Source organism: Pygoscelis adeliae, unplaced genomic scaffold (genome assembly GCF_000699105.1).
Source record: "Pygoscelis adeliae isolate BGI_AS28 unplaced genomic scaffold, ASM69910v1 Scaffold433, whole genome shotgun sequence".
Taxonomy (NCBI): Eukaryota; Metazoa; Chordata; class Aves; order Sphenisciformes; family Spheniscidae; genus Pygoscelis; species Pygoscelis adeliae.
This window is the reverse complement of record NW_008824472.1, coordinates 476,546-489,314: the sequence shown is the minus strand read 5'-3', so window position 1 is coordinate 489,314 and position 12,769 is coordinate 476,546. Positions and strand designations below refer to the sequence as shown.

At 52.7% G+C, this 12,769-nt stretch overlaps 1 protein-coding gene across 1 annotated transcript in view; it reads right to left on the bottom strand.

The window, feature by feature from the left end:
• Window positions 1-4,958: 4,958 nt before the first annotated feature.
• The window catches only part of GRHPR (glyoxylate reductase/hydroxypyruvate reductase), an 8,490-nt gene continuing 679 nt past the window's right edge, over window positions 4,959-12,769 (bottom strand). Inside the window, exons 2-8 of the mRNA XM_009321279.1 lie at window positions 12,576-12,672; window positions 12,002-12,118; window positions 11,303-11,391; window positions 10,489-10,593; window positions 9,160-9,295; window positions 8,242-8,372; window positions 4,959-5,236 (exon numbers count right to left, since the gene is read on the bottom strand). Coding sequence (XP_009319554.1) covers window positions 5,115-5,236; window positions 8,242-8,372; window positions 9,160-9,295; window positions 10,489-10,593; window positions 11,303-11,391; window positions 12,002-12,118; window positions 12,576-12,672 — 797 coding nt within the window. The 3' untranslated portion in view covers window positions 4,959-5,114. The remainder of the gene's footprint in view (window positions 5,237-8,241; window positions 8,373-9,159; window positions 9,296-10,488; window positions 10,594-11,302; window positions 11,392-12,001; window positions 12,119-12,575; window positions 12,673-12,769) is intronic.

Sequence of the window (12,769 nt, the reverse complement as noted above, 5' to 3'; positions counted from 1 at the left end):
TACTGCTTATGTGTCACATGATGGGGGCTGACCCTTGCAAGCAGCTGAAAAGAGCAAGCGCGACACTTGGCTCCATAGCCACCAGCCGCCTGTCCAGAGGGACAGCGTTCCAGTGCCTCTTCCCTGCTGTTCTCAGGGCTCTTCCTCCTGCTGTGAGCACACAGTGAATGAAGAAATAGCTCTGCTGGTGTGAAATGCTTCCCACACAGCAGGGCAAGTGCAAGTCTTCTTGTTTTGCATCAGCGTCATCAGCCAAATAACCACCAAAACAGGCTACTTGAAAGGCACCTGCAAAGTGATTGTTCCTCTTTATGTCAGCCTGTAAAGAAATACTTGTTCTTAGCACAAACGAATCGTAAAAGCCTGTACTTAACTCAGTAACAATTTTGTTTCTGGTAGAATATACTCTTCGTAAGAGATTATTATTATGGTCGTAATAATAATTAAAGATGAAATAATGTTAACATCTATGCGACATCTGTAAAATCCATAATCCATTGTCATTGTGAATGACAATGTGTGTCTGAATTCCTTGTGGGAAGATGTTGACGCAATGATCTGGAGGCCCAGCACAGCTACTTTGCCGTGGAAGCTGCTGCAGCTCACCACACTGGCTAGCTATTTAGGTGTTGGTGGCACAAAGTTTTGACTAGTGATTGTTGGTACAGAGTATGTCCAGAATTTACTGAGCAAGAAATCCTGTTCAGAGGTGTTTGCCCTTGGACAGAGACTCGGCAAGGCTTACCTGTGCTTTGCTGTCAGTAGGTTCAGCTCTGACCAGCCACACTCAGACTTGCCTAAAAAAACTGCAGGTTCCTTTAAGCAGGGGCACAGAGATAAGGTTAACATTTTATCATTTACAGGTTTTTAAGTATTTTTAGAAAGCAAAATCTTTTCAGTAAGGGCATACTGATGATTTTTGTGGCTGGCAGAGCAAAATGATTGACAGTGGCAGAAGGTACTCTTCTTGAAGAAATTCCAAGATGCGACACCTGAAATGTGCTTCAGTCACTGAGGCAGCCTTATTTACAAGTTTGTGTCCATTTCTTAACATACTTGCAGAATCTAATACAAATGCTCAGATACCAGTTCATTTACACTTAACTATTTCTCACATCATTAGGGGTCACAATAATCTCTCAAATATTTAGTCAACATCCTTCAGCATTACAGTAACTTCACCAATACCAGAATCTTTAGTGTCAAAAATACAGACCAGCAAATTAACCTGATGGACTTGCGCCCATGTAATACAGCCAAGGTTTTCACAGCAAAGTAAATCCTTCTGATTTCTCTTATGTCAATTGGAAACTTTCCAGCCAGTAGAGATGCTCAGGAGACCACTCCCTTCCTATCTACCATCATGGCTACAAGCATTTCCCTGGTCAGCAGAGGTCTCATTAGAAACTTCCCAAACACTTTCTGCTTCTGATGGGCAAGCATACAGTAATCAGCAAGGCTTGTGAATCAAAGCATATTGATAAACATGTCGGATACTCTCTGAGGCATGAAGCAAAGGTCTTCCTTTAACTAGCCAGCATCAATAACTAATCAATGAACATCTTCCAATAGCTATTATTGCTATCAGAGTATGGCTCATTTAACATCAAAAGAAATTCAAGCAGAGAATTCAGCATGAAGAATACTTGTCATGGGACAGAAAGAGAAGTACAGAGTGTACTAGATGAACTTTAATTCCCAAGCACAGGCTTTTCTCTGTGTGTTTCAGCTCCCTCCCTGCAGCAGGCTTACGACAATACCAGCTGCTGCCCTCCCCTCTCATCTCTTAAGAAATGTTTTGGATTATTATGCAGCACCCTGCTCAGCTTTGATAAGGGATAAGAGTTGGAGAAAACAGTACACTGCTGCTCTCAGACCTGCAGACTCGTGCACTTTCTTTTACCCTTGCCAGAAACCTTCCTGTGCTGTACAATAATGAACAGTAAATTGAGCAGTTCAAGCATGTTATGGACAGTTACTGACTTGGGCTTTCCTCCAGAGGCTGTTTTCTGTCCATCCATCTGGTTGCAGCACAGCACCAACTGCCTGCAGGCTCAGCCACCTCTGGCAGCGTCACCGCCTGGCACGTGCCGCTCGCCTTGTGCCTGACTTGCCGTGAGGAGAGCGCTGGGCACTGGTCACCTTCCAGGAGGGGTCTGGCCGGGCTGCAGCCTCCCTGAGGGAGGAAGCATGAGGCTCTTCCTCCTTTTGGTCCATGAGTGCCAAGAGCTCCTGCCTGGAGTTTGGTGGAGAGGGGCTGTTGGCAGCACTGCTGGAACACTGCCAGCAAGCTCCTGAGCTAGGAATGAGACATTTTCCTTTTACCTGTTGCAGGCCCTCTCCCCCTCCCCTTGAGCCATCATTTCACAAAAGCACCAGTTTTGTGTCCATCCAGCAGCCGAGGCTTTGTTACTTCTCCCTTTTTCAGCGCAATTTCTATGGGCATGAGTGGCTCTCACCAAGACCCAAAGTGTAGTTGAAGCCTTCAGGCCGCACAAGGAAGGGTCTTTCCTCCCTGGGTGTGGGGGTGCTGGCTGGGTACATGGCATCACCAGGCAGAGCCGTGGCAGGGAGGCGCTGGGTAGTGCAGGTGCAGCGTTTCTACTGGCTGAAGGTCCCAGGCTGCCCGCAGCATCTGGCACCTTCTTCAGTCGCTCTAAGAAGTAGGCGGCTGGCTGGCAGGGAGGAGAGGGCTGCCTCTGGTGCTCAGACCGTGTCACTGGTCTGTCCCTCTGGGCTGATGTGGGGAAGTGTCTGGGTTGGTGAGGCCAACACTGCACTGATTGAGAGCCACAGCTCACAAGGAACCTGAGTCCTGGTCTGCTTTTCATCACGTTCCCCAGCACGAGGATTGGGAGCACATGGAGCTGGCAAGAGTCCGGTTTAAAACCGGTGAGAGCGATCTCCACACCATGCAGCGGGGGCACCCATGGGGCTGGCTGGGGCGGGTGGCACCACATGGCCATGACTGGCAGGTCTGTGAACAGATCCTGCAGGCAGTGGGCAGGGTTCTCCCATCTGCTTCATGGTCATAGGTGCCAGGAGGGCACGAGGGGATGGGACCATGGGAAGGCCAACGTGTGCCCCCAAGCAGCCTTGCCACCATCAGGCAGGGATGGGCAAGCTGAACCCCCATCTTGTCCCCCCACCAGCCCTAGCAGGCTGCACTTGCCAAGGCTTCCCCACCATCCCGCAGAGGTAGAACATGAAAAGTTAAATTGAACTGGCTTCTTCATCATACATGTGTTCATACATGGGGAACACAAATTCACAATTTGCAGATGTGTCCAGCTGTGGCAGTGCTGTTGCTGCAAGACTGTGCACAGGACAAGTCTCTGGTAGAACTCCAGCAAAGTAACATGACTGTGCTTGTTTAACAGACTTTGCTGTTGATTTCAAAATGCAACAATCCTATACATCAAATCCTTGCCTTTTATTCTGAAAATCCCAGTTGGATGTTTTCCTTTGCTGTGTAGTGACCTTTTCAGAACTGCTCCCTGAGTGCTGGCTGCACAGAATGGGAAAATTTCTGGTCTAGACTGTGAAGCTGCGACTGCGGCCCCCAGCCACAGAAGACTCCCCAGGGCCCCCAAAGGGCTCAGTTCCCATCTGAGGAAGAGCAGACCCCTGATCTGGGCTTGCTTGCAGCAGACTGAGAAGGACTGCCGCAGCTGCAGGGGACTCTGAGGAAAGCTACCCCTTTCAAGCAAGCTCCCAGAGGAAGTGGGAAAGGGGCTCACTCACTCCTTATTCTGGGGAAGAAAACTTTGCAAGCTCACAGCCAAGCCCCCTGCTGAAGAAAGTGAGGAACGAGCTGCTCCTGTCCTCAAGAACATGGCTGGATGCTGCAGTGCTGTGCACTCACCGTGCAGGATCCTGATGCAGATGGCTTATGGGCATGTCCCCTACAAAACTGGAAAACGTACTTCTTGACCCTTTCCACCCTTGCAGCAGGAAGGTGCTCGGGGATCACACTCAACACACATGCATTCAAAGCAGGATTTCTGACAAGCTTTAAATGTGTTAAATTCCTCCTGCCACTGCAATGCAATGTCACAGCCACCTTTCTCTTTTCCTTAAGAAAACATCATTGGGGCACGCTGCCCTCAAACAGGGCATGGTAAGCAGCACGCAGCAGCAATCCAAGGGGCACACCTCACCAATTGTTTCACCAGCTGCCGCGGAAGCTTGCTGGCGAGGACTGGCAGGGAGAGATGGGTTCCAACCCCCATTTCTAGAAGCGGGACTTGCTACAGGAGAGACAGAATCCCCAAAGCCCCTGAAATGTGTTCATCCAGGCCTCTCCTGGCAGCTAGGGGCTTGACACCCGCTCAGGTTTTCCTTTGCACTAACACTTGTCATTGCATGTCTGGGAAAAAAACGAACTGGGGAGGGGATTTGAGGCCAGAACCAGTGGGGGGTTGCAGAACCTCCCAGTGTGAATTCCAGTTTGCAATCCACTTCAGAGCCATGCCCAGAATTAGTTACAGATACAAAAGGCAGAACTGGAGATGCCAGGGGAGCCATGCCAGCCTTTTTTGCTTTTCTTTAGAATCCTGAAGAACAGAAACATTACACCTTGGCACCGATTCAACAAGACCTTTTAAGTGCTTAGCAGTGGGCCTGTGCCAATTGAGCAATTACCTCTCTCCCTTCCTGGCTATGAGCTGGGAGCTCAAGTACAGAACTGCCTGGCCTCTTGCTGTGACCCCAGGAGCCAGGCTTCAAGGACAGGTGCTGCAGCAGCAGCTCCCTTACAGTACGACACATGCTGGCTAGCAAAATGCACAACAGTCCTGACACTTCAAGTGTTTTCTGAATCAGGGCCAAACACCATCCATCGCCTCCTGAGTGCAGCAGCGATGCAACCGTGGGACCCACAGCCCCCCGCACTGCTGTGTGGTCTGCCATGTGCCTGGGGACACCCCATTCTCAAATGAAATGAGCACAACACATTCACTGCTTCTCTTTAATGGCTATGGTGCAGTTCCCTCACCGCAGGCACCACTGGCGCGCTGCTGCAGAGGTGAGGAGGCACAAGACTGGTCTGTGAAGCTTCTCCAGGGGAAGGTAATGCCAAGCCCTGCCATCCTGCAGGAGCGGGGCTCTGGCTGTCACAGCAGCAGCTCATGGGGCATGGGCTCCCCTCGCAGCCCGGCCAGCAGGTTGTCAGCCGCCAGCACCGCCATGGTGTTCCTCGTGGCATACGTGGCACTCCCAACGTGCGGCAGAATCACTGCAGGGGACAGGGATGGTTACTTGCTTGTTTCTTACCTTCGCTGACCTCTTACAGCCACTTTCAGGGGTCTTTCCATGGTGGGGCAACTTGCGTCCTGCACCAGCCACTGCTCCACCAGGAGCCGACACCAGACATGGAGCATGAAACAAAATCATCAGCCACTAAGGACAGGAAAAGACATCTGATAAATGGCTAACTGAGCTATTTTTTAAGTACTCCAGACCAAAGACAGTCAGCCAAGAGTATGTCCTCCTTTCTGTGTTCAGGCTTGGCACTCACCTTCCTGCATGGACTCAGAGTCGGTGGTAGATGTAAAATACTATCCCTGCAGCAGATGAACATGCAGTGAAATTTGCATGCTGTTGCCTGATAGCCACACAGCTTTAGCAGGTTCTGCTCACCAACAGGCATGAACCAACACATACCGGGGCAAGAGCCTGAAAACTGTTGTGAAACATCATGGTTTACAGACCCCTGCGTACACTGGAAATGCACGTGTAGAGGCAAACGGCCTCTGCCGAACAGAGCTGGCACGCTGTAGCACAGTCAGGGCAGGGACTTTTATCCACCTATGTGAAAAGGTTCCTTTTATGCAATGCAAAGGAACAAGCCAAAGCTGCTTTAGTGGTAAATTATTATAACATTAGTAGTGAAGAGTACTTGCCCAAGGTATGGATAAAAGCCTGCACTGCAGTTTGTTTTATAACAGAGAGCATCTACAGGCAATGCAGAAGCCTGAACACCCAACATGCTGCTGCCCTGGGGGGAGAAGGCTCTCCCAAGAAGGGCTGTGGGGCCACGTAGGTCCTTTCTCCCCCAGCTGAGAACCAGCCTGGGTTCCTTGTTTGCTGTGAACGTAATGTCAACACTTCTTCCTCCTCTACTTATGCCGTGTTCCTCCAGCTGCTGAAACAATTTGGCAGTTTTGGGTGAATCTGTGAGCAGTTTCAGAATCATCAAAGCCTCATTTCTGTGAAAGTAAATACATATGTATTTATTTGTGTCTTGCTTGGTGTTGTTCCAGAGCGCTAAGATCTCTGAAGTCCTGCAAATATTTCCAGAAAGTCCCTGCTTTTATCATTTCTCATGCTGTCCACTATGGGAACCAAAGCAAACAAATAAAAAATAGTTTTTAGCAAAAAGATAATCAAAACAACAGCTATGAACTTGTATTTCAGAAATGGACACTCAGTCATGGTCAGTTCCAAATTTTCATGAATGTCTCTATGGTTTCTTTTTGGAACAGACTTTTCCTAATCAAAAACCTCCTTCCTGGAGAGAGGACATCCTGCTGTTGCCTGCACAGCTGATCTGGTACTTTGCCCATGCAAGTGAAGACGCACACACCAGATCTCATGCTTGGGGTGCAGCTTGAGCAGCCAAGGCACACAACGATGCCAGAGGAAGCTGCTCTGGCCCAGCTTGTGCCATCAGCTCTGAGCAGGGCCAGCCACCCAGCGAAGCCAAGCATTCAGGTAGGAACAGGCACCCTGCCATTGCACTGGTGACAGGGTCGCAATCGCAGACGTTTACTTTCTAACTAAAAAGCAGTGCCTTCTCCATGTTCCATTTCTGTCTCTTTTCTGCCTCAAGGCATACAAGCAAGCCTGTCTGGCTTGTGTCCAAGTCAGTCCCGCTCAGTAACTGGCCTGACTCACATGCTCCCTATCTGGAGGAGAGGAACTGTCCCCACTTTACAGGGCATGGGCCACATTACTAACTAAAGGCCTCATGAGGGAAGGCAGGGAACACACCAAGAACTGTCCCCAACTCATTGCAGGCCTCTGGCCAGCCTGTGGTGCCTGTGAGAACGGAGCTGCACTGGTGTGTGGCAAGGCTATGGGAAACAACCCCTTCAGTCCACAACAACGAGGATCCCAGGAAAACACTGAGGGCTGCTAACATCCTGCACTAAAACATCATCCTGCCCCACGTGGCAGCTCTCAGCAAGCTTTTGGGAAAGCACAGGTGAAACTAACAGTGATCAGCTACTGCCTCTGGTTGCAGGCGCTCCTGCCTCCACTCCAGCAGCCTGGTGATGCTCAAGCACAAGAGCAGCCAAGCAAGCCTCTTCCTAACTGGTCTTCCTCATCCAGCCTAACCTCCTCTGGAAAAGACATGCACTAGTCCTGGGACCAGCACCTTCCTACCTGCCTGATGCCCATTACTATCCAGAAAACAGGCTGCCTGAGCTTGCAGGGCTCCACTTTCCCAGTGAAAGTTGCCTTGGGCTGTCCAGGGGATGCAGCTAGCCCATCCACAAAGAAACCTCTGTTCATCCCATAGCATGAGCACTTGCTGGCCTCTTCAGCTCGGGGCTGCCTTGCTGACACCTGCTAGGGAACGTGGATGTCGGGACAAGGCCAGCACTTAAATGAACTGTGCTTCTGAGCACATGTGCTGAACCTGTGCCTGGCAGCCCAGGCTCACAGTGGATGAGCTAGCTGGCGAGTCCTGCAGCGGCTGCAGTGCTCCTGAGGCCAAGATTCCTCTAGGCAGACTTGGCACCCAGCTTTTTAGCCACATGGGAAGCTTTCCTAGCAGAATATATACCCAGGAGCTTGCACGGTACCAGAGCTTGGCAGAACATGAGCAAGGATTTGGTTTCTCATTCAGGTACCTACTTGTAGACTCCTCCATGAATTTGACCCCATGCCTCAGCCCATCGAATGGAGATCCATCAGGAAGGTGTTAAAAAATGAGCTGATCTCAACTGCTTTCTGGAGAATTAAAATACCTCCCATGCTTGTTTTACATTACGTTGATGAGGTCTTTCCCTCTAGCAGCTCCCCACATTGTATGGTGGCTATCTACAGTCTGCTTAAATACACTTGACCTTCCTGTCCTTCCACATTTCAATGCTTGTTTGCACTGGCAGGCTAATGGGGACGGGGAATCCTCGTCACACTAGCTAGTGGGTCTGCAGCCATGGGCACCCGAAGCACCCAAAGCACAGGCTGCTGGAGCAGAGTGGGGACCCGGTTGCCCAGCTGGCTACTTACCGCAGTTCTTGAGGGAGAGCAGGGCGTGGTCAGCGGGCAGTGGCTCCGGTGTCGTGACATCCAGGCCCGCCGCTGCAATCTGGCCATGGGCCAGTGCATCGTACAGGTCCTCCTGGTTCACCACGGCCCCCCTGGCAAACACAGAAGTAGAAGGCCCGTGCTGATGCTGAGGGGTCCCGTGGGCTCCCAGGGGTGCGCAGCCAGGGCACAGGCCATGTCGGACAGCCTGGGCAGTGGCACCCGGGTCCCCAGGGCTGCCTGAGCGGAGGTCAGACCCTCTCTGGATGCACCTGAACCTCCCAGTGCAATGAGCTGCTCCTACTCCTACTCCAGGCTGCCCACTAGCAGGGAGAAGAGCTGGGTGCCTGAGCGCAGGACGACCCCGGGGCAGCTGTGGAGGGAGGCGCAGGCAGCCCGAGGCATCCCGGGTGGATGCCATGTGTTGGGCTGCACATGTTCCGCCCTGCCACCATGCTCCCCAAGAAGGCAGCGGGAATGGGGGGCTACCACCAGACTCGGCCAAGGAGCCCTGTCGCAGCCACCTCTGTCCCAAAAGCAAGGCTTCTGGCAGTCACAGCCCTCTCCTAGGCAATCCCTCAGCCTCACCCTCCTGTCACGCAACAGTCACCCGTCTGTCCACCCCACCAGGGTGGGACATGGGGCCCTGGGGAGGAGACAGAGGCTGTAGCCCCCTGAATAACTTACCCTGCCTTTGGCTTGATCCCAAGAGACCTTGCGCTGGAGGGAGCAGGCCACACACTGAGCAAATGGTCCTGGCAGCTGCAGCCATGAAGGCTGTACACACTGCCTGGACTCCCAGTGGAAGCACATCTCTCAGCCTACCAGATCCCCCCTGCAACCACAGCTGTCAGCAGGGTGACAGTCACCCCCCCATGCAGGAGACTGGGTTGCGATTACCTGCTTGTGTTGACAAACACAGAGGTCTTCTTCATTCTGCAGAAGAAGTCCTTGTTGCACATTCCCTGGGTGGCCGGAGTCAAAGCACATGTCACCACAACGAAGTCTGACTCTTCGGCCAGCCTTGTGAGTGGGACTGAGTGGAGAAACACAGGTCACAGCTCTGCTTGAGGACCTCAGCAACACACCTCAGCAACTCTCTTATCCATACGGTTCACCAGCACGCGAGTGCTGCCCTGCAGAGACCTGGTCAACCCTTCTCCACAGAAGGGGAGACACAAGGACCAGCAAACACCCAACAGAAACCATGCACATTCCTACAGATACTACTGCAGTGTTTTGTTTCACTTTTGAATTAAAGTCAAGCCAAAGGGGAACCTAGCAATGCTTCAGCCATCTGGCCCAAAGGAGGCTCTGGTATTTATTTCATGTTTAGACAGCAAAATATGGCAGCAATAGTTTATACCAGCATTAAATCTCTCTATATAGTACCTGCAGATAATGACTTGTGCCACTTTCACTCCTGGAGGTGAGAGGAAAGTACAAGGAGCAGGACAAGTTCTGCCAATGACTTGGTGCGAAAAAGTACCAACTGGAAATATGCCAGCTTCAATTAGCACTTGATGCAAGTCTTGGGACTCTAAGAGGGCCACAGAAAAGTCCCATCTAGCAGCTAAGAGACATTCCCAGGCTTGGCCGGACTGTGACATTCATTTTAAAGCAGGAGGTTAAAGCTGATGTTTGTTTCCAGCAACCAACATCTACTCTCAGTGAAGATCTGCAGTCAGCCTCAGTGCATCTCCTCCTCCCTGCAAGATGTCTGGGTACCCACCCCATGTGGGATGCTCCACAATACCCTTCCCCTCCTCCCAGGGGCAGCTGCCACTTTCCCCTCCCTGTATATTACGTTCCACTTCCTTGTGGGAATGAAACTAACTGGAAATCACAAATGGATGGACACAGGGAGAAGAGGAAAGGCAAAAGCAGCAGAAACAGCCACAGTCCACAGTTATGGTGGGTGGTCAGTGCACACCTGAGCCAGCCTTCTGGCTGGAATCGCCTGGCTCAAAGGAGGCAGGCTTTCCTCCCTGCCATCCACCACTGCTGCCTGGGAAGTGTTTGGGATTCACCATTCCCTCCTTTGCTGCCCCCACAGTGGCTCATGCCAGCTACACTGAGGTGCCGCCCAGAACCTCCAGCTTGCACCCTCCCTCCTGCTGGCCCACCCCCGTGGTGTGACACCTCCCTGGAGCCATCCCAGCCATAGTGCTCTGTGCTGCCCTGCAACAGATGACCAACCGCCACCCCTGCTCCTGGAGCCTTTCTTACCGAACTCAGCTTCAAACTCTGCAGCACTCTCCGGTTTCGGGCGACTGCCAGTGTACAAAAACTTCTTGACCCCAAATGGCTTTAGGCGGCGGGCAACCGCCTGTCCTAGGAGCAAGAAAGAAGACTGTCCAGCCACTGTGCCAGCACCTGCATGAGGCGTGCTGCACAGAGCCTAATGCCAGGCTGCAGGGGCCCATCAGGCCTCTCCAGGTCCATCCTTTGGCAAGCTCGCACTCAGTGCAGCTGACAGCGCAGCAGCCAGCAGAGCACATCCCTCGCTAAAGGGTTGCTGTGGTGGGATTGCTCCTGCCAGGCTGCTTCCAAGCTTGGAGTGTGGTGGGTGTGAGGTGGGGGGTGGATGTCTTCTGCTGCTCCTCATGTGAGCAGGAACGAACTCCCCGCCAGAGTCAAACTGCGGAAAGGGAGCCGTGGGACATTAAACCAGAAGCTATCCTAGGGAGCAAACTGGAAAGTGAGGAAAGAAATTGCTATGTGCTGACAAAGTCCACAACTGAACAGATGACCAGCACGTCATCTTGGACTTTGTCAGGGCATTTGTTTAACTGAAAATCAAGACGACGACGTTCAGTTTGCTGTAGCATTCAGATGTAGTGGATGCATTTGAATGCGTTTAACTTTTAAGGTTTAAGCCTGATGAGTCAAGATCACTGTTCAGAGAGGCTCTACAGAGCTCTCCTTGTTGTTCTCATAGATTTTAAAGGGGTGAGCACCAGGGACACCACCTTGGCTGAACCTCCAAAACCACCCTGCCATCACTGGAGACACACAAATCCTGCACCTGACCTGCACTTACCTATTCTCCCCAGACCTATGATGCCCACTGTACTATCGGACAGACCATAGCCGCACATCCATAAGGGCTTCCATGTTGTCCAGCCACCACTAGCAGAGAGAGCAAGACAGAAACAGATGTCAGACAGCAGCAGGGGAGAGCCTGCTCATAGCCCAGTCCAGCATTTGGGCAAGTACACCAGAGAGTACAATGCTGCAAGTGGCCAGCCCCTCTGGCACAGACAGATGATCTTACAACTAGCCTCTCTGAGGTTCCTGCTTCAAGTGACCTCGGTGGTCTCCTGCAGGACTCTGCTTGGACCTCAGGTATGCAGCAGCAGTAGCAGCAGCCTTGGGACTGATTTAACTTAGGCACTGCTAACCACAGCCCTGGAACGACTGCCAGTCAGTGAGCTCTGGCCAGACCTTCCATGCATGCCCTGCGGTGGCCTTGGGAGCCCTCTCCTGCAGGTCCTCTACCCAGCACAGAGGGGACTTCTGCCCCTCTCACAGCCCCTGAGCAGGATATCTCCAAAGAGTCACAGAACTGCAGGGGACTCCACCTTGGCCTGCAAGATGTTCGGTGCAAGCCGGGTGAAACTCTGGCATCAGCCCCATTTCATCTGTCCAGTGTGGCACGCTTTCTCCTGCAGCTCTCGACCCAGGGTCTGCCGGGCTCAGAAGCCAGTCCTTGCTCCAGCTGGCAGCTGCCAATACTCACTTCTTTACCTGCTCCACTGCCTCCGGCAGCCGGCGGCATGCAGCCAGAAGTAAAGCTACAGAGAGTTCTGCGGTGGCGTCAGTCAGAACATCAGGGGTGTACCCCACACGGATCCCTCTGCAAGGCAAGCACAGGTCTCTGGGGCAACACTGCCAGCTTTGGGGTGCTACCTCAAAATTTCTGGGCAAGTTCCTGATGCTACACCTCTTCTAGGTATCTGCAGTACCGTGTGCAAGAGAACATCCCTTTTGGCTTCTCAGCCCTTCCTTCAAAGACTCTTCTCAACCACAGCTGAGGTGGGATTATCCTAGCCTTACCCTAGCATCCAAAGGCTCCTCCAACCCCCGTTGGGTTGGGGGTGACCCTAGCCATACCCTAGCAAGAGGTGCAGGTCGCAAACCCCGTCCAGCCCTGTGCTCTGCGAAAGTCCACCCGCCAGGCCTGTGCTGAAGTCAGCTCTGCTGCATCAAGAGCGGGCCGAGCTCTGAGCTTTGCCCTCCTTCCCCGCCACCTCTCCCGGCTGGGCCCCATCCCTCACTGGGGCAGGGTGAGGGGCAGAGCAGGCGACGGTTACCGCTTCTTTATTTCCTCCAGGGCGAGGTGATCAAAACCCACGGACATGGTGCTGATGACTTTCAGGCTGGGCCCTGCAAGACACCACCAGCACGCGGCTACCGAGCGTCGCCCCAGTGGGGGCCGGGCCGGGCCGGGCCGGGAGGGCAGGGGAACGGGAAGGGAACGGGAGCGGAGGGGTCCGGGCCGCAGCCC